The sequence below is a fragment of the Acinonyx jubatus genome, chromosome A1 (assembly GCF_027475565.1).
Source record: "Acinonyx jubatus isolate Ajub_Pintada_27869175 chromosome A1, VMU_Ajub_asm_v1.0, whole genome shotgun sequence".
In the NCBI taxonomy this organism is placed as follows: Eukaryota; Metazoa; Chordata; class Mammalia; order Carnivora; family Felidae; genus Acinonyx; species Acinonyx jubatus.
Window position 1 is genome coordinate 36,034,547 of NC_069380.1, and position 22,452 is coordinate 36,056,998.

Consider the following 22,452-nt stretch of genomic DNA (forward strand, 5'->3'; position numbering starts at 1 on the left):
TATTATGCTTTGGAAATGGGTGCCCTTATTTACAGTTGCAAGCCTTTATGCATATTTTGTTCTTTCCCAGTTTGTTACCTTAAATTTGACTAGATTATGTCCAGCAGTTATCAAATTTAAATCTCTGATGAATACGTGTATGTTCTTTATTATTTTCGTTACATATCAAATTAAGAAAAACACTTTAAATTATATATGAATTCATGCTGCATTTACTACATATATGTTTATATATGTACACATACAGACTAACTATAATATCTCTGTTTAGTAATTACTTGATTTTGTTGCCAAATGTATGTCAATGTTCTGTGGTAATTTTGATGATGTAACTGAGAACAGTTGACTTCATGGAGTCCATTATATATAAGGGCTTATGTGACTTTATATAGATTCTCAGCTACATTTAGGCAAAAACGGAGGACAAGGCACATTAAAATTGGTTTCATAAAGTTTTTTTTAACTTCCTTTTTCCACTTTATGGGTAGCTGTTAATAAACTTATCATTAGATGTCTAACTCGTTTCTATTTCTCTAAAGTACCAAAATATACTATAAGATGGTATTATACAGACATTAGTCTTATCATTGAAGTATACAGGTTTCTCTCAGTTGTTCCCTTTTAGTTTAGTTTAGTTTAGTTTTGGTCTCCTTACATTTTTCTGTCACCACCTCAGTGTCACCCACTCCCCTCACACACGCAGCCCACCGTCCACTCTCCCCAAGATAAAGAAAACAACAACCAAAAGCCTAGTACCAGTAATTGTGCTTTGGGCCATGGAAATTTCTAGATAATTTATCATTTTATATTTTATAGTATATTACTAATGATTCATATGTTTAATTAATAGATCTTTTCCCTCACTCTCATTGTCTAAAGTTTAGCCACTTTTTCTCTAAAGGACTGAAATACCATCAATATCTAATCTATGCCTTTCTTTTAATGGAGAAACTTGATGTAACCATATGTTTGCCCTTTTGATTCTCCTATGACTGCTACTTTCATTCTCTTTTTCCATTAATACATCTTAATCTTGTTTTGATGGTAAAATTAATTATTTATTTATAGGTTATGTATTCCCAGAAGTTGAGTCCTTGTTTGCTATTTGTAATGTGCTCCCAAATGTGTTTAACCATTACAGTCAAAGTCAAACTAGAATTTTTACGTTCAGGTTTTTTTGTTGTTTTTTTTTTTAAGAGGATTTGATAAGAGATTGATTTTATTCTTTTCTCCCTAGAGAAATATTTAGTTTCCTTACTTCACTTCTTTTCTACTTCCTTTTTCTGTTTCAGGGTGGCCATAACTGATGATGAGCACATTGTCATTCCTCACTGTAGCTCTTCCATTCAAAGGTGTTTGCTACTGAGTGATCATTTTCTTTCTAGTCAGTGATTTTTCCTTTCCCCCTTTAATACCCTCTTTCTGTTATCATTAATTTTTAAGTCAATGTAAACTTAGCTGGACAATAAATTTCTCAGATGTCACAGTCCATGTAGTGTTTCTGAGCCAAGCAATACTTTTCTACTTTCTACCCATTTGTGAATACTCATCTATTCTCTTTTCTAATTTTTTTTTTTTATTTACTTTATTTTGCAGTCAACCTAAAAATCTTTTATAAGATGCTTGAAATATTTTACAGTGAGAAGCACGAGAGAATCACTAAATCTTTTGGAGATTCTGGTATTACTTTTCTGCTGTGATTGTTGATATTTTATGATTTTGCATAAGTTAATATGACAAATATAGTTGGATCATGAACATCGTTATTGGGGATAAGATCATTCTTCATTCTTTCTCTGCATGAGTAATTGGCTTAGTTTGTAGAAGCATCTCCTTGATATTCAGTAGCCACTAGCTTAGCATATCTTCATCCATCTCCATTTTTTAAAAATACATATGTGCATATATACATAAAAAGGCCCTGAATAAAAGCTGTTTATGCGGTTGTCAATACATTTAGTGTAGAGTTGGTCTGGAGTTCTCTTGGCCTCTGAGAGTATTAATGTTGGGGTCTATGAGCACTTTTTCTTATTGTAACTGGAATTGTGACAAATTTTAAATTAAAGCAAAATATTCACTATATCAATAAGAAGATGATTCTAATTGGTAAACATACTAGAAAAATTAAAGGGCTGCAAAGGTACAGTGTTCATTCACCCCATGGATTGTGTAATTTTTAATTTTTAACTCTTGGTCTCTTTTTAATTGTGAAATTATATTTTATCTCTTAGAAGGTGTTTGTTTTTTATTGGTGTAAGATTTGGGAAAAACCTCCTTTTCCTAAATGTAGCAGTGTTCATTCATTGAAGATGTTTCTAATAGTTTGCAGGAAAAACAGCCCAAAAGCCTGCATATAAACCAAAAGCTTTTATAGAAATCAGTTGCCTGTATTATCTATTAAAGGTGTAAGGATAAATCATTAAATAAAAAGCATGAAATATTAAGAGACTCAATGACTAAGTTAATAGTCTCTCATATGGAAAATTAAAATAAAAATCTACCTAATACTTTAAGGGTTAGTATTTTTCTCACGAAGTTTAGGAATTATTTGCCTATGCTCTCTACACTAAATACCTACTTTTCCCTTTCCATATGGATATGTATTTTTCCTTCCAGAACATATTCAGTGATGATATTTCAGATGGTGAAAATATATGTTCTGATTATGATTAAGTACTTTATTTCCTCCAAAATGATTTAGTAAACTTTTTAATAAGTCATCCTTGATTTTTTTTTGTTCTAGCTAGATTTCACCTGGTTCTTTTAGATGTCGTTAAATATTCTCTCTTAACTTTAGCATATTTATTATAGTGAACTCTCTAACTATCACACATAATGTGGGGTTCATAACTTATTCTTAACTGGATAAATGCTCTCGCTTTTTTCCCCCAGTGTTCTTTGAACATGATACGATTTTCCTTATTTTTCCAAAGTAAATGAAGCGTTAGGGAGTCTCATATTATTTATAAAATTATATAGGAAGAAAAGTATACATATATTATTTTATATTTCTGTTTACTGTATGAGAAAACATTAGGGGGAAAGAAAACTGCTGTTGGTGTTTCCTGCAGGCCCTTTCCAAATTGGTTCCTTTTAACTCTAAAACTAATACCAGGAAACCAGTAAAAAGATGCCTCAGGCAATATGGAATTATTGTAAAATACCCTGGTGCTGCTGCTCAGACCAACCTTTTGTGTTTTTAGAGTGTGGTTTCTTCTGAATTGCCTTCCTAAGCCTGTAGAGACACTTGTCAAGTCTTGATTTTCCAAGTATTTTTATGACCTGGATTCTATTGAGACTTTTATATCCCAAGAAATGTTTTAGAACTTGCTAGTTTCTAAACTTTCTTTTTATAAATTCATCGTATTTGCTTCTTAGTATCAGGAAATAATTATTGTTCAGCTGTTGTTCCAAATAAAACCATTATGATTACATAGGTAATGCTTAGTTCCAAGGCCTTAACATACACATCATCTTGGTCATTAATTCTGGACAGATGGGTTGTTACTGCATTTTAGATGATCATCCCATTTTAAATGTTTTTCTGTATTCATACATTCAAAAATATTCTTTGCATATCTATTAGGTACTACGTAGGCTCTATTCTAAGTGAAGGATATATGTTAGTGCACAAAGCACACAAAAATCCCTGCCCACTGCACAAAGTTAGAAGAAAGTTATAGTTCCACTTATGTGAATCAAACTTAAATATCTCATGGGGGTCTTCATTCTTTCTTCTTGAAGTTTTAAAATAAAATGCGAGTGGAAAAAATCTTGTTTACTAAAGTTTTAATTAAGTAATGTTTAGGTCTTTATTCCACCGTAGCTTGAAGATAAAATTAACGTGGAAGAAAAAAGCATGACTTAATGAATTTTACTTGATTCAAAAGTTCGTATCTATTTAAAAAGTAAAATTTGCTTTTAGGAGGATTTGGGTTTTGCTTTTTTAAATAATTATATATATATATATATATTTCAGTTTTACTGTACTTTACAAAAGGATCTGTCGATCTGAACTTTTACTTTTGAAGTACGTTTGCACAAAATTTTATAATGACATCCTGGAATACACATTTGAAAGTTATCTTTTCAAATTCAAATTCAAATGACACTCACAAAAAGCTATAAATTATTCTGCAACTAATAAAAATATTAAAAAGAAACATATTACCAAAAAAACCCCTAACCTATTTAATGACAGCGATTGAAAGTTATGATACATAAATTAACGAGTTAAAATGGATCCTAAATGTATTAGAACAAGGTCATGTTAGTAATTTTAATGATGTAGTGATAAAGTTAGGCTCTATCTGGGTTGTGTTTGATATTAAAAGATCATAATAGATATTAAAAAGAGGACAATTGTTACCGAAATCATTAACTTCAAAGGAATATTAGAATTATGTAACAGTGAAGTTCTGCCAGTTAGTAGCCAATAAAAAGTACAAGCACATATTTGATCATAGTCCAAAGGTTTTTCATTTTTGCTGATAAATTCTTAAATAAATTAGTGGGTATAATTTACCACACTTAAATTTCTGCATTAAAAGCATAAGTTGATTAAGGTCACTAAAATACTGAAATACATTTTCTTCCATCATACATATTTCGGGAAACTTTCCTTTCAAACATTGTCCTATAGGCCATGCCCATTTTCTTTTGTCTTGTTTTGTTGCAGTATAAACAGAGTTAGTCAGAATGAAACTGTACTGATAGCTTAGCCCAATTTAAGAACATATGGGTGATGGAATTTGGGGATTCCATGCAGTGTCTTCAAGCTTTGATTTCATAAAGTTTGGTTGTACTTCATATTCTTTATTTCTTCATCAATTGCTCAGCCTTTCACAATTCCCATCAGAGGTTGTGGATTACACAGAAGGACTTTACTGGAGATATGAAAGCTGCTGATGAAGAGGGAGAGATTATTCATTCATAAATGCGTACCATATACATAGAGATGTCAACTTCATACTGTTGGTATCTACCCCCTGAAGCCCAAATTTTGTTTTAGGTTTGTGATAGCCAAACCTAACAGTTGATTATGAAAATGTTGACATCTACGTTTGACCCTGCTATATTATTTAACAGAGACATTTTATTTCACCATTTAAATTAACCCTAAGAAAATAATAAACTAGATAATAATTTTAAAAACCTATACAAAAAGTACTGTTTGAATTTTGCTATTTGATAACTTCGTATATTGTAATCTACCCAAAGGAGCTATATATAAAGACATGTTTAAAACGTTTCTGGGTAATCTGAGGTTTTCTTTATTGAGCACTGAATGTACAGGTTATTTGTTTATGTCATGTTCCTTTTTTCTGAAGGTGAAATAACTTCCAAAGTGAAATAACATGGCAGGGTATTACCCAAGATGTGCCGTCTTTTTAAAATTATTATAGTCATACTAGTCAGTTTGTTTCTAACTTTAACTATAATTCATAAGACAATTTGAGCCTTACATTATTTGGTTATCAATATTAAGAATCAAGCTAGCATAACTGTTTGAAAAATCCACAGCAATTATTTTTGCATAAATGAATACCAGCAGATATGATGTTAATCTTTTATCTTCTAAGTCTCACCTTTATTAATAGCAACCTAAAGTGTGGTGCCCTGAATTATGTTTGTTAGTTAAAGTTAAAATCATGTTGCTTTTAGATTTATGCCAAATATCCTCTGATTTACATTTCCCTTCAAAGTAGTCTTTAAGGAAGCATCATGGGAGAGAGCAGCAGCCGAAGGGTGCTGGGATTGTCAGGTGAACTGATTTTTTCCTTTGGCGTTTTTGATTTAGTAGGCTCAAGCCTTGTTCTCTTCGAAGTGTAAATTTTTGTTTTTTCGTTTATTTTACGTACCAGGGCTTTTAAAATTGCCGTTTCAAACTGCACTGAATTTTACCATTCCTTTGCATATAATACAAAAGACTTGCTAATATACTTATTGCACAGAAAATAAAATAGTAAAATAAATGAATCTGAGGAATATTTTTGTTTTGTTTTATTTCTCTGTCCCAACGGTGTTACTCTTGTACTGGGCCTGTGCCTTGACTAGACACTTATGTCAGTATATTTTAAAGATTATTTTCAATCCGAAGAGGCATCCTTGAATTAAAAAAATACACACAGTTCTATTTCAGTTTCTAGTGAATTTCTGAGCCTCTTCCATCTGCACCTAAAGAAGCTGAAAAATAGTGTTGCGTTGTTGGACCACAGCACTTTCAGATGGAGCCCCCGCAATACATCTTTCCTCCCCTAAAGTCTGGGATTGACCATACATATTGGATTGCATACCATAGGGGGTTGTCAACTGTCCTTTCATCTTGTGTCTCCGCTTAATACTGTTTTTGTGTATTCTTTGGTCATCTTGTTTGTTAGTCATCTCTCTCTGTTTTCATTTTTATTTCCAAAACATTCTTGTATCCTCTTGGCTTTTTTTTTTTTTTTTTTTAACCGTTCTTTCTTTCCTTTCTTTCTTTATTTCACCTTTGGTAGGTGGTATCTCTTGATATATATGGACTACTTTTCCTATTGATCTTAATTTTCTGAACTTTACTGGATCTATGCTATTTACTCTAGAATCCTGTGTGATAGGCTTCACTAGGAAAGAGTGGAGTTTGATCTGTCTCCTTGTGAGAAATACTCTAATGTTATAGAGCTTCCAATTCCATTAAACTTGGGAACTACTAGCAAGAGTTTTACATCTTGGCTTGAAATAACTCCCTTAGCAACCTGTCATTGACTGAGAGCACCATTCAGAAGGGAAAGGAAGTACTACAACAGTGAGTACATTTTATTTGCCTAAAAAAGAAAACCCATATGGTTTATTAAGAGTAAACATAGTTGAAGAGGCTCTATTTAAGCAACTTAGACCACTGTAAGAATACAAAAGTCATTAGTTTTTTGTGCAGATGGTTTTATGCCTAATCCATCTAGAAGGTGTGTTCTGAGAATATTAGTTCTGCTTTTTAGTTAAATACATTTGGAAAATGCAGGGTTAAAAAAATTAAGCATGCTTTTTTTTTTTTTTATGGGACCTCTTTGAGCCAATAACAGACTAATATGTATTTTATTTTATCTTTTTTTTCTCCATTTATTTAGGTCTTCTGTAATTTCCTTCATCAGTGCTTTGTAGTTAACATGCAACCTTGCTAATATCACTTATTGGATCTATGAGCTTATGTTCATTTGCTTTGGGTGCTTTTGTTTTTTATTTTTTTTATTTAGAAAATACTGTTGAACATTCACATCAGTTGATACATATTTTAATCTCTGAGAGAGAGAGAGATACTGTGTATTGCTTCACAAACTTATTTGTTCATGGAACTTTTTTTTTAACCTGTTATAGAACCTGTTACAGAAAATCTATAGGACATATTTTGGAAAATGTCTTAGCTGTCTTGTTACCTTCTTGCTAGTTTTCAAATTTTCCCAGCTTTAAGATAGGGTGAAGATTTAGCTTTAAATATATTGTTTTAGATATTCCAAACTTAAGAGGAACATAATATTATATTTTTATGTTATAAATAGAGACTAAATATATAGTAAAAGGCAGTTTGTCCTCAAACATGTTCTCATCTTATAACTCACTGGTCTTTTAATTTTATTTTAACTTAATTCTAATTCTAAAAACTTCTATGTATTAACATTTAGAAATTGTCATTTGTGGAGACTACCATTAGAGTTTTTATAATATTGCTGTCCTTCTCTGTAATTTTCACCCAATAACCTACATGATGTTTACATGTTCCAGCAGTAAGGCATTTTCATCATCTATTTGGGTTTTGAATTTGTTATTCCCCAATAAACTAGTCTGAGACAAAATCTGAAATCCCTTTTTTTGTTGTTTTTAAGATGACATTTCAAAAAGAAAGTGTCAAAGCAAGTTAATTCCAGTGGGTAAGTGAACATTGTTAAGTGAAGGAGATTCCTAAAAGACCAAAAATTCTGTTTTGTTTCAACATTTATATTGCTCTTTTACTAATAGGCTTGTATGTTCTAAAGCTTTTGAATAATATTATTTTAATTAGTTGAAAGCTTGTTAAAAGCCTCCTGGAAAATAAGCAAGCTCTTATACTTAACTGCTCTTGATCTCCCTTTCTTCTTTTCCTGGTTACAACAGTTAAGTGAGATGAATTGATAATCTTGGATAGAATTCCACAGCTCACTTGAGTGAACTAGAGGGGGAAATATTCTTATTTTAAGAAACCTGCCTTTTCCAGGCACTTATAATTATAAACAAGGGCAGGATTTATGGTTGGATAATAGCTAGTGAGAGTGCAAAAGAACTCTTTAAATAAGTGGTAGATATATACTGTAAGTACCAGCTCTTTTAGAGCTTGAAGGGATTAGAATTTTAAGTAAGCACATGAACGGGCTTGATAACTAAAACAGTAGAAGGAGGTCAGAAATTATGTGTTGATTTATGATTTATGGATGATTTATGTAGTCTTGGTGGGCACCTTTATTACTGAAGAGTCCTTTGTCAGACATCAAGCTTGAGCGTAATAGTCTAATATGATAGTTTTCCAATACATAGTCTTTGAATGCTTTTTGTAGCAAAGCTACTTCAGAAAATAGATTGCCCTATATACCCAAAGGATTAAAAGGATATAAGAGAAGTAGAAGATAGATTTCCTTCCTTCCAGAAACCATCTAATAAATATTAATAAGGCCTCCATCAGACCTAGATGGTTCCAGTCTGGGAACCATTGTTGGAATGGTTCTTGATTACAATTTTGTTATGCATGTTAAACGAATAGGATAGCGTGAAGGAGGGAAGTGGGGAAGGCTAACATTGACTTTTCAAAACTAGAACTAACTTTAAAGACCTTTTATTGACACTTTTATCTTGCCTGAAGTATGCTCATTTTTTCCCAGATCATGTGATTAAAAAATTAGGGTAAGCCTTTTTGGTCATGCTTAACCAACAACTTACTATATAAAGTAAGATATTAGAAGTCAGTTTAATTCTGTTTCTTTCTGGTTCAAATTTTAAAATGTATGGGCTTGTGTTCTTTTTTTTTTTTTTAATGTTGGAAACCATTTTTGGTACTATTTAATGAATGATTTTAGGAGAATATAATGATCATTTTATCTTGAAGAGACTAATGTAAATAAAGCTTAAAATAATGTGGAGAAAATATACTAATTTTTTTCTTACCTCATAAAATCATTAGATAATATAAATATTATTATTATTAGGAATTCCTGAATTTGACCATCAGTATTCAAAAGAATGTTAGGCTTAATTAGATTTTTCAAATATGTAATTGAAGTCTTAAAGCAAAGGGAAAAGGGAGACATATCAAAAGCTTGAAAGTATTAGTACTTACTCGAAATTTTTTGTTTATTCTAGGTAAACTTTTTTTCTTCTTCTATTTTGCTCATTTTCTGTCCTTTTCCTCTTCCCCCTTACCCAGACTCTTCTTCCTTGTCCTCCTCCTCTTTGGTTTTGTGTCTGAGTATTTGCCTTTTTATTCATCTTAAAGGTTTCACGTGGCTTTTAACTATTAGATTGGGTATGTTCCATCTCAGACAAGACTGATCCTCAAATGAAGTCTGGTTAAATAGAGCATTTTTCAAGTTCAGAAAACCTTTGAAAGCTTTGGGAACAAATGAATTGATATCCTTGGTTGATCTTTTATAAGCCCTGATTATAATTGATGCTTACGTAGCACCTAGACCTAACTGACACAAGTTCTCATAAATGCAAAGACTGTGAGAGACAGATGTACTGGAGCTGAGTACAAAAAGATCTAGAAGTGATAAAAAGTTGGTTAAATGCCAAGTTGATTTAAATTGTACCCTTGTATTCTTAGGAAATAAGAAAAGAAAAAAATTCTCATTGAATATATTTAAAACTTACTTGAAATGTAAGTAATCAAGATGAGAAATTAAAATATATAATTCTTTAAGAAAAATTAAGGAACTATTCAAGAAACTAGGTACTGAAAACTCTAAACTTTGTCATAGAAAATTAATTATAAAAGGCTACATTAAAGACCTTTTAGATATTAATTTAGCAATATGAGATTTACATCTCATTTATAAGAAGATGATACATTTTCCTATTAATTTGTTGAAAATACTTGTCTATAAAAAGACTGAATATTCTGTCCATTCTAATGATTATAATTGCTTTAATGAAATAATCACTGAGGGAAGATGATTAAAATAGAAAAAAATGGCCATAGAGTAGGGTTAAATATATATTTGGTATCTGGGTTCTTAGGTATTTTTCAAAATAATTTTTATAATGGTATAATTTAAAAAGGTTTGACTCAAACTGCTAAACAAAACATTTCAAACAAACTGCTTTGATTAATTTCAATTATAAAAAAAAATTTTTACTTTCTGAAGTGAGAATTACTATACTTTGAGATTCCAGTAAATTTCACATCAGTGGCAAAGTACTGCCAAAATTACTTCTGACATCATTTACTACTTTAGTGCTATTCTTGAGCCCGAGCCTGAGAAACATTTTCAGATTCTGTGTGCTGTATCCTGAGAGAATCTGATGCAAAGAGGCCACTGCAAGAGTTACATGTCTACTCTGCTTGGCCTTTAAAAGAAGGGGAGAGGGCAAGGCTGGTCTTGGGCATATTACTTCCACCTCCCTTTTGCCCCTGCTTCAGCTCCAGGGGAGCTGGAAATGCACAGGAAGAATCAGAAGACCTGGGTCGAGTCCCGGCTCTGCCACTTACTACCTAAGTGACTTTGGGTAAGTTACTTAATATCTCTGGGTCTCAGTTTCAGTACAGGGTTGTCGTGAGGATTAAGTAATACAATCAATGGAATTGTGCTTTGTAAACTCCCAAGGTATATAGAAACATACATTTTTATCATTGTAACCTTGGCCTTCTTCCCTGTTCTTCTATAGTATAGTGTCCTCAGCTATGTTATTTTTAAAGCAACCCAAAATGACTTAATTCCTTTTGCTTCTCCCTATGTCCTCTCCACATTGGAATTCTTATTCCTATCTTCTGCATGCTTCAGAGTTAAATATTCTAAGAATACAAAACCAGTCTAGTTAAATTAATTTCACCATGAAGTGTGGATTACTGTTACCGCTTCTTACCTTTCACACTCCTACCTTTCTCCTTTATTCTTCTCAGAATTATGTGTTTAGAAACGTGAAGAATCTACTGCATGAATATTCAGACAGTGTTGGGGAGCAATGTTTTGGCAGAGGGAAATCCTATTACCTTAAATCCTATTACCATGAATTAGTAAGGTGGACTGGGAAAATGGGAATATGATTGTGCCTCTAGTCCTTTCTCTGCGGGAAAAGAGATGGAAGGAGTTTGGGATTTAAAAGCTCCTGAGAAGTCTCACTGAAAACCTAGATCCTCAACTTGAGGTGTAATCGTAGATGGGAAAAGGGATTTAATGACCATAACTCTCAAAGAGTTATATCTGACTGGGCCTCATCTTTGCTTCTCAGTAAAGTAAGTTCTAGCCCACCCTCAGCCAAACTATGCTCATAATGCCTAGGATCTTTTCTGGGTGCTCGGTGTATAGAGGCTGTGTGGAGCTAAGGAAGGAAAGAGAACTTGCCTTCTGGATCACATCTGGTTCCAGATCAAGGGATCTTTATGAGGGCGTAAAAGAGCTTAAATCTCTACCTGGTCCAGCCCTCCCCGTAATCTAAGAATGCTTGATCTGGCTATGTGTAAATAATAACAATAATAGCCACTTACCGTGAACTGCTTGCCATTAATGCCTAATTATCATGGATCACAATAACAGTTAATCATGCCATGATTAGATTAACTTTCTTAAAGATTTTATTTATTTTCTTTTGTTTTTACAGCTTTGACCTTTTGACTTATGCTCAATATGGTTTCTTGCTGAAGTAGCAGTGTCATCTTTCATAACTAAGAATTAGAAATATTGAACTCTAGGAGTATTCAAACGCAAATTGAAACAATTACATGCAGGGCTAAATGTATGAGTTGGTGGGGAAAAATTAGGTAAAGCTCATGCTGGCAAGGATGCAGTGATGTGAGTACTCTTAAACATGGCCAACGGCGGTGTAAATTGATGTAATCCTTCTGATTTTTTCCAAGCCTAAAGAGTGTTTAAAACCAATAATCCCACAGTTGTTAATCTCTCCTAGGGAAAGAGCAAAGGAAATAAGCTAATTGCTGAGAGATGATCATTGCAGCATTGTGATAAAAACTAGAAGTTACCTAAATGTCTAACAATAATAAGAGAATGGTAAAATAAGTGATCTTTCACCTAATGGATGAAATATGATACAGCTGTCATAAAAGATCATTATGAAGGCTGTAATGTCATGGGAAATATTTATGATGAGTGAATAAAGCCAATTTATAGATTTGGATGAGAATACATTCAAGGTAATGGCTTAGTGTAGTAGAATTATGTAGACTCTGTGTGTCTACATACACTTTTTCAATTTTATAAACTTTCTGTCATTTTGTATTATGATTTTTTATTTGAAAAAGTAAAAGCAAGCAAAATAAAATTAGCAGGAAGGAAGTTGATCATAATTAGGGAATTTTAGTGTTAAAAATCCCTAAAATTTGCAAAAAGGATCTGAAAATATGAGAGTTTAAAAAAGTATGAGAAACAAAACATCACCTCTTAATTTTTAATTTTGCCTTTGCCTTCAGTGAGGTTAATGGCAATGCAGTTATGGTTTTTTCATGATAAAATACCATGGTCTTTAAACTTGTTCCTGTCTGTAATTAGTAAATGAAAACAACTGAACAAATAGAGTTACTTCTGCAAAGTCTTATCACCTATTTTCATTCTGTCCATACAGCCTACTCCCCAATTCCTTGCAAAATTCTCCCTTAATTATACTGTTCCCAAAATGCTTATACACCTTCAGAATTCAGGCTCTCCCAAGTGCTTTCAAATACAGAGCAAAATACATTTCTCCTATGAAATGTTTCTTTAATCTGTACTTACCTACCATTCATAATTTTAGGAATATGTTACTATGTAGTTATAATATTTTGTTTGACTCTTTGTCCCTGGTTAGCATTTGATATGTTATTAAAATATTAAGTAAAAAGTGAAGTTTTTATTTTGAGGTTTTCCTATTATCATTTCAAATATGTATCAGTCTATTCCACCAGCCTGTTTCTTGTTATGTGGCTTGTTCTGTGTTATGTGGCTTTAGCTCTCAACCCAGAACAGTGGTGAGCACATTTCCGTAGAATGATTATGTGCTAGGCAGTGGAAACACACAGATGAGCAGTCTCTGCCCTCAAGGAGTCACAGACTAGCAGAGGAGCCCAGCAAGTAAGCCGACACCTGTTCATCCTGAGCAGAGCACAGAATACCTAACTGAGTCAGGAACCAATTCATGGAAGAATCAAGGCCTTCCCTGACTATTCCTGTTATAAAAACAGCAGTGTGCCATCACACAAATTCTCTTTCCCCTTTGCCCTGCTTTATTTTCTTCACATCTTGGTCCTGCCTCCAACCCCCCGAAGTGAAGTCAGTGTGAGAACAGACACTTTGTCTCAGCTAATACTTCAGCATTCAGAACAGTACCTGAAACATAAGGGGCTCTCAATAAATATTTGTTAACTCTGGATGAATGAAGCTTGATGTGAATCTCGAAAGTCGTGAAGGGAACTTAGAACTTAGTTTGGGAAAAAAAGAGAGGAAAGTAAGAAAACAGAGTAACCAGGGAAATTCTAGAGGGCATGGTAGGGTGAGGTATGTTGGCAACAGTACAGGTGGGTGTAGTAAATGTCAGTAGACGAGGCTGCCAAGGCAGGTGGGGTCAAAGCGTGAAGAGTAAGGTGGGTTATGGTGAGGAGTTTGAATTTTATCCCTCAGAACAGGGACTATGGAAGGATTTTAGGCAGGAGAGTGTCATATACATTTCTCCTATGAAATGTTTCTTTAATCTGTACTTACCTACCATTCATGTGATCTTTGATTTAACAGATTGTTGCCTGGTATGGAAAATGGGTTTCAGTGAAAGCAGAGAGCCTGGAGACCAGTGATTGCAATAGTTAAGGCAAGAGGTGAGACCCTGGAGTTTTCAAAATTTAGGCAAAATTAAAGCGTATGGGTAAGACTGCCTGGAGAAAGTGTGCAAAGAGAAAAACAAGGACTGGAGTCAGACTTCTGGGGAATTCGTTAAGGGGTGGGGAGAGGCATTAGGAAAGTCTGGCCAGGGAGGACAGGGGTTTGGCCAACAGGAATGACTGCTGAATCCATAAAATATAATGCTGGAAACATCAAGGAAGATAAGAACTAAAAAGTACTAGTGGATTTGGCAATCGGTAGGTGACTGGTAACTGTAGAATGCATTTCCAGTGGAATTGGTGCAGGAGGATCACAACTTAGGGTTTCTTGAGAATGGGCAAAAAGAAAATGAAGTGTAGGCTACTTTTAAGACCTTGGTTGTGAAGATAAAGAGCATAGAGGATGAGAATAAAGAGTAAAGGAGCTCAAGGGAAATGCCCAAGCGTGTTTACATCAAAGGCACAGTGAAGCAAAGAAGGAAGGAGAAGTTGTAAAAATGGGAATAAAGATTTTTAAGATCCCAGGCCATGGTAAGAAAGTGGGGCACAATAACGTGATTTCGGGTATGTTGAGGAACACTAGAGAAAGGAGGAGAAAGAAGTAAATAAAGATGTGGGTGAGGTTAAGTTGTTGGGTTTCAGGGAAGGAAGCTGAATAACTGTAATGAACTCTCTTCTCTATGAAGTAATCAGGTCATCAGTTGAAAGTAATGAGATCAAGAAGAGGAGATGAATTTTGAAGAGCGAGGTAAAGATTTAGAGACTGCCCAGGAATATGACAGAGGGAGTTAACCAAGAATGTATTTTCACAGCAGAAGTTTTCAACCCTTAGTAAAAGTCATGTGTAAAGCCTACTGCGACAGTTCATTCTCAGTTTCTAGTCTTTTAGTACAAGAAAAGTGTAAGTGGATATACAGATGAGAAGAACTTTCCATGTTTATTAAACAGAAACTAACAGTTAACTCCTAGCCAATTTTCGCTAGAGGTTTTTACTAGGAACCTGATATTTGAAAGTCTGCACAAACATAATGACTATATTATTGCTCTATGACCTCAGCAAAGTTTAGTATTGGAAAATGCCCTGTGAAGGTGGATTTAAGCATACCATTAACATTAATACAATCCTAAGAATATTAACAAAGTTTCAGGGCTTCTTTTTTTTTTAATTTTTTTTAATGTTTATTTATTTTTTATTTTTGAGAGACAGAGAGAGACAGAGTGTGGGTGGGGGAGGGGCAGAGAGAGAGAGAAAGACACAGAATCTGAAGAGGCTCCAGGCTCTGAGCCATAAGCACAGAGCCCAATGCGGGGCTTGAACTCACAAGCCGTGAGATCATGACCTGAGGCAAAGTCGGACGCTCAACTGACTGAGCCACCCAAGCGCCCCAAAGTTTCAGGGCTTCTTGAGCTCATCTTGATGCCAGGCAGTGATATATTAAATAGATAAAAATGTTAATTAGGTACTTGAACATTCTAAGACACAGTGTGTGTGTGTGTGTGTGTGTGTGTGTGTGTGTGTGTGTGTGTACGCATGGGAGCACACGAAAGATATTAGTGTTTTAAAAGCTGTGATAGTTACTACATTGTTCATTTAGAGAACAAAATAAGGTAGGAAAATTTTTTAAAAACTGCTGTTTAATCTGGTGAGACCTCATCTGTCTATTGACCTGTCCACCTGTTACTGACTGATTCACGGAGAAAGATTTTCCTTATATGGACATGGTTTTAAATAAGGAATTTTTGTTAATGTTCATCACAGTTTTTGCATGACAGTTATAAAGAGTTGACACTTACTAACTATGGAAGTATAAAACAGAATCCAAATAAGAAACTAAGTAATCCTGTTAAGAACATATACTCTTCACAGTTTTGGAGTTAATTTATAAACTACCATGGGATACTCTTGTTCTGTCACCAAAGGGGATGTCTCATCATGGACATACCACACAACAAAATTGATAGAGTTTCTAAAAAGAGCCTAAATAACTTATAGTCTCTTGCTAAGACCAGAGAGAGCTTAGAAAAATAGTCTGTCTCAAGTTTATGCTGCTGAATGTGATAAACACTCAAACAGAGAAGCATAATACTACTACTACGTGAGGCATCAAATTCTGAAATTAAGGAACATCCCTTATTTAAAAAAAATTAAAGTTCTGAGGTAAAGTTAAGACCTTGATAATTAAGTATACAACAGAATTATTTGTGTTAATCCAAGCCCCTGAGGATAAATATCTTGGAACATGTAATAGTTTGTATTGGTACATTTTACTGCTTTATTACATTCTCCTTCTCATAGTCATGTTCTCGGGAGTGTTAATGCTCCCATCTGTAGATACCTAGGTGGGGAACATTAACTTGGATGAATTTTATAAAGACAATTACTATATTTGGTAGCCTGATAGGATTTGCCCCGGTAAAGAAGTTTGCCTCTGGGTTCCTTTCTTCACTGGAAGAAAAATGAATATGTTGCTAATTGACCAGATTCTCAGCCTCTCTTTTATATTTGACATTGGTTATTAACACCGATAATTGTAAGAATCACTTTGGAAATGTAAAGTGCCACCTGGAGGCTCATTTAGCATTGCGTGTTAGGTTTTTAACTTCTATAATTCACTAAGATAATATAGTCAAATTGCTTGACTCGAACCACTGAAAGAAAAACTGTTTATGTTTTATGTGGCATTATAAAGAATAGAACTTTACATTTGTGAAGCATTAATAATAGCACACTTTATCGAACACTTAATTTTGTACCAGACATGATTCTAAGCTCTTTATTTACTTTAATTCATGTAAAGTATAGTAGCTGTTTATGAAGAGTGTAACCACCTCACTGTCTTTTGTTCTCTCAATTGAGTCCTTCAGAGTAGATAGCATTATGGATAATTGGTGCTTTACAGCAGGAACTGTGGCACCTAAGTGTTATTATATCTACTTTATTTTATTAATTTCACGATGTGCTTAAAATGCAACTTAGATGGAAAGCACCTGATTTTTATCTTTTTGTATAAACTTCGAAGAGTTTAACGTGATCAGTCTAATTCTCTTGTTCAGCCTCTGCATCCACTGGGATGTGTGAAAAGAGCAGCATAACCTGGGCAAGATATATCCTCTTTTTTAGCCTCAGGTTTGTTTTCTCTTCTGAAAAATAGCAATAAAAATATGCAATTTGATAGGGTTGTTGTAAGGATCATAGTAGCTGTTCAATAAGCGTTTTGTTCAGTCATTGAATGATTGAAACGCCTCACACATAGGTTTTTAATTACTGTTGGTTCCATTTCTTTAGTTTTCCTTCTAGGCTGTGGAAAGAGCAGCTTTCCTTCACTGCCCATCTCTTTAAAGTGACGTTTGTTGATCCTGGATTGCAACATCAGCAGCTACTAACTGGAACTTTCAAATCAGGAGTTGGGTGTCCATCCCAAATTATCCCTCTTCGAAGGAAAACCAGACTGCTTGCTTCCCTGTGCCATCTTTTTCTTCAAATGAATTCCTTTTTCTTTTATATTTCTTTTTAAAATTTTCTTTTCTATTAGGATGTTACTAGTATAATGAACTTCTGTATTAGGACTTTTAAAATGCAATCCTAATATAAAAATCCACAAATCTTTTAAAAGTAAACTAGTTTTTCCCACAAACTAAAAGAACTGTGTTCTTTTAAGCTAATAGTATTGCCTGCAAAGCTATAAAATTTCCATCATTTTCTTAATGCAAAACCATTTTCCTTCACACTTTTGAAGTCCTATGTTTGCAACAGCCTTCATAAATTGGCGACCCCTATCCTGGCTCTGACACAAACCTGCTCAGCCCATCCTGCTGTCGGTGTACCTGCTGCTTGCCATTGACAGGATTCTTGTCAAAACCGGGGATTGCATAAATTAGTGTTTAACCCTGGACAGGCTTTTTCTCATTTCAGTTCAGCTTTTAAAAGACTGTCGTGTCCTTATTCATATGTAATGAAAGTGAAATTTGACTACCATCATACACTTTATACTTTCAGAGTTTGTAAACTCTGAAGAGCATCATAAACATTCCTAGTCTTACTGATTTTTTGTTGTTGTTGTTAAGCCTTAATTAGTAATCCTCAGTTTTACAAATTGCTGTACAAAAATGACATCATCACTAATTGTCTACTGGCCTTTCCTTCTAGTCCAGAGGACCTACTTGCCTTACTTTTTACTTTAATAAGCAGCTTACATCATGTGTGTGTGGTGGGGGGGCGGGGGTGGTGGTGGGAGAGAGAAGAGAGGGGTATTAAGTTGTGTAAAGGAATATACGTTAAATAATCTTACGGATGAATTTAGAATTATTAAAAAGTGGATTGTTTTACCTTGATTCTTTTCAGAAGGGTACATATTAAGTGTTTGAAAAACCTAAGAAAATCTTTTGACTCCGTAATACTTCCTAACTTGTCCTTGCTGTCATTGTTCCACTGTGACTCTATGGACAAGGAGAAATAGCTTCATTCTCGAACAAGGAGAACAAAACACATATTTAATAAGAACAAATATGTATTATGTTCTTCTTTTGTACAAGATGATGAGCAAATTACCCTCAAGAGTATATTATCAGTTCCTCCAGCCTGTGTTGAACATCTAAAACAGAGTTCCTGAATTTCAGTAAACTAGAAATAGTATTATTACAGGAAAATATAATATGTTTAATAGCCTTGATGAAATAAGGTGATATATGCTGTCTAATTTTCCTTTACCTGAGTTGACAGAGATACGTTTCTCTCCCTTATTATTCTTAGAGTAAATCTTTGTGATACCTTTCTCTTTCTTCAACTGTCTAACCGTCAAAAATGATTGAGAAGGTCTCCTAAACTTGGAAAGAGAATGATTTTTTTTTTAAAGCTAATTCCTCATATACTGAACATTTTGAAATCCCAATGGGAGGAAAAGAAATCCATAAATTTAAGCATACTGAAATCCACAAATTTAAGCATAGTTAACACCAAGATGAAATGTTATTTCTCTACTAACTTATTGAGGGAAAAGGGAATAAATGGTTGAGAACGTGAAGGTTAGAGTACTTACGTTCAAGACTTCACTATAATTGGAACACTCATACACCAGACCACCATGTATAACTCTTGAGCTGCATTAACCAATTTAATATCTACAGGAACCCTATGAAATAATTATTAGCATTCCCATTTTACATACACGGGAAACTACAAATACGGGTTCAGAGTCATGAAGTAACTTGCCTAAAATCTTTGAGCTAGTAAGTTACAAAGCTGGTATTCAAGTTTTGGATTCACTGACACCACCACACATGATCCTACATTTTACCTGTAAATGAATGTAGATGATACCAAACTACTTGAGGATTTTTGTGGGAGTTTAATGAAATAGTATATATAAAAATATTCAGCATTGTAAGTAAATGTGTACTTCAATATGTGATACATTGTTTTGATTAAGGTATCTTTCAAACAGTTTATTCAACCTTAATTCTCATGAATTTAGAGAGTTTTGAATGGAAAAGTGAAGACATGTGGGTAGAAGTATCAGCTAGAAAGTATCTTACATAGGGCAGAAAAAAAATCAACTTGTTCCTTTCACTTACTATTGTATTACTAAGAGAATTTAATCTCAAACCGAGACTCTCTTTTTATCCTCTAAATTTCCCTGGAATCTAGTTTTAGGATTATACTACATTTTAGCCATCTGTTTAGGTCATACCCTTTTAGATAGTAGTCCTAATTTTCACTATTCGAAAGAAAGAGAGGAAAGGAAGGAAGGAAGGAAGGAAGGAAGGAAGGAAGGAAGGAAGGAAAGAAAGAAGGATCACCAAATCACCATTTGTCGGAAAAACTGACTTAATATTATATATTCAGAATACACCAATGATAATACGGTGCCAAAATAATATCTTTCATTAGTGTATGGGTTTCAACTGCGATGAAATTTAAGACCTTAGATTGGGGAAATAATTATTTTCAAATACAGAATGATATAGACCTACGAGTAGGTTATAGGGACTCTGCTTGATGACAAGCACAATATGAACAAGTAGTGATTGAGCAGCTGCTGAAAACATTAAAGCAAGGCTAGATTGCACTAATAGATTTATATAGAGTTTGTTCACTATGGGAAATAATAGTATTATGTTCCAAGCAGACTTTACATGGAATATTATCTGAAAACTAGGTTCTAAAGAATAGTAACTATTAAAGTGAAATAAAAGAAAAGACATTGAAGATGATGGAAGATTCTAGAAATAATAGTATTTGACAAGTGATTCCAAGAGCTGAGTCTTTTGCTTCTAGAAAGTAGAAGACTGAAGAGAGATATAATACTTGTTTAAAATAGCTTAAAATCTTTCATATGGCAAAGGAAACAGACTCAACTAGAAATGTAGGTGGGACTTCTAGAAATGCAGATTTGTACTTTGTTGTGCAGAACAGAGAGCCTAAAAGAGCCTGAGTACCCCTCACCAGAGTTACCTGAAGGCGGTAGGTGGATCTTGTACTGAGATCAGATCACTGACTCCTGTAGTCCTTCTACAGGACTTTGTTAACTGGCCTGTTAATGGATAAGGGTTTCTAAACATCTGTTATTATGGTTCACTAAAGAGAAATATTTTCAGTTCATTATGCAGACTTTGTTAGTATGGGTTTTTAGGTATGAATGGGATTTAAATGTATAATGATGTTTGTCACATTGGGCCGCTTTCTGCTTGAAGATTTAAGTGTTTAACTTTTTTCCTGTCAGTCTTCCTTTATGTTCATTAAGGGGGTGAACACATCAGCAGTGATTTCATTTCTGTGTTATTAGGCATGGCGACTTTTTTCTTATAGTTAAATAAAGCATGTCAAGTCACGTGTCCCCTCCCTCCTCCAACCTTCCATACTTTTTAATGGCAAAGATCTGGCCTATATTTCCTCAATTTGACACGGAGATTTTTTTTTTCTATTTCTGTTTCTTAAATCTGTATTACACGTCACTGTAGCATACCGTAAGTGTTTGTCTCAGGTGGTCAGTTACATAATATGCATCGGGCTGACTTTTAGAGTAAGAAGTGCTCTGGCATTATGGTGCAGAAATCATTACTTTCAGAGAAAGAATTAGTTAACCCATCTTAAATTGTGTTATATTAGCCTGCCCATTTAAGATGTAAAAATGATATAAATTATGAGAGCAAAATGATTAACCACTTGTGATTAGTGCTCATATGTCTTGACCATAAGATATTCTAAAACATTGGTTGCTTTTGCATAGATAATTTGTAGGCATTGACCTAAAAACAGATCAACATAGATAGGCATTGTCTATTATGAATTGTCATTGCTGTACAACTTTTTAAATAGTGTTTCTAACTGGTTCCTTTTTATAGCATTTACCAAAATTTAAAGGGTATGATCTAAAGGCAAGATATTCAAAGAGACTGATCACATTAACTTATTTTTGGCTTCCTCTTAAAATGTTCAGATTTTATGCAAATCGTGTCTATAACTTTTGACTGATTTTCAAGAGTGCTTCTTTGCCAGTTTCCTCCCCTTTTTTGTTCTGTTTTCCTTTTTTCTCTATAATAAATTAAAAAAAAAAAAATACCTCCCAAAGAAACAAAACCAGTGGTAACAATAGAATTAAACTATTAACAATTAAACAAACTATTCGTTTTAATGTGTAGATCATTTTTTTTAATTTCAGTAGATAAAAATGGCAAGTGTGTGGCAAGAATCTTCCTCCTTGCATTGGCTCTTTCATTTTTTTTTTTTTCCAGTGACTCTTCCACTTTCCTTATCTGCCCAAAACAACCTGAGGAATAGCAGCAAACTTCCTAAATTTTAGCAAAGTCTGTGAGTCTAGATAGTTTAATTGAAATGGGCACATATATTGTATTGTCAAAGGGTTACTTATTTCACAACAGTAGAGAACATAGAAGGCTTATTTGATAAACCCTTCCTAAGTATTAAAACGTCATATAGTTCTCCATGTAAACCTATGAGTTCATTATTATTTTCTGTGTGAGAAAACTGAGACCAAGAGAAGTTGAGTAACATGCCTCAAAGTGGTAGAGGCTAAACTGAGACTCAGATCTGACTTAAGAGACTGAGGTCTCAAATAACAATGTCATGAAGTATCTCTCAAGGAAATCTTTGAGTACATCGGCATATCCGGGAGCAGGATATGCTCTGTACCTTGATTTCTGGGCAAGCTTTTGGAATCTATTTAATCTTAAGCTAAAGCAGCCAATGAGTTTTAGAGAGGTGCACATTTTTATAAAACATATATTCATTCTTTGGACCTCACTGTAGTATTTCAGCAAAGATTATGACCAGTAAATGATGTTTGTGCTAGGACAGAGACCTCGGGACAGAGGCCATCCGTTTACTTAAGAATGATCTTAAGCTAGCTATTAGAAAAAAGTAAGCCAAACTGTCTGAAGCAAGATATGTAAATATGCACTATGTGATGCAATGG

The 22,452-nt window shown here is 33.8% G+C and overlaps 1 protein-coding gene across 8 annotated transcripts in view; it reads left to right on the plus strand.

Moving 5' to 3' along the window:
• The window catches only part of TDRD3 (tudor domain containing 3), a 160,390-nt gene that overhangs the window by 125,421 nt on the left and 12,517 nt on the right, over positions 1-22,452 (plus strand). For 4 of the 8 annotated variants that reach the window (XM_027064966.2, XM_027064965.2, XM_027064970.2 and 1 more), the window contains exon 13: positions 10,640-10,725. The exons of 2 other annotated variants lie outside the window; for them this stretch is intronic. In XM_027064966.2, coding sequence (XP_026920767.1) covers positions 10,640-10,725 — 86 coding nt within the window. Of the gene's footprint in view, positions 1-1,292; positions 7,158-10,639; positions 10,726-13,937; positions 14,018-22,452 lie in introns of those variants that run through there. 2 more of the 8 variants (XM_027064967.2, XM_053216254.1) reach the window with 2 other exon arrangements.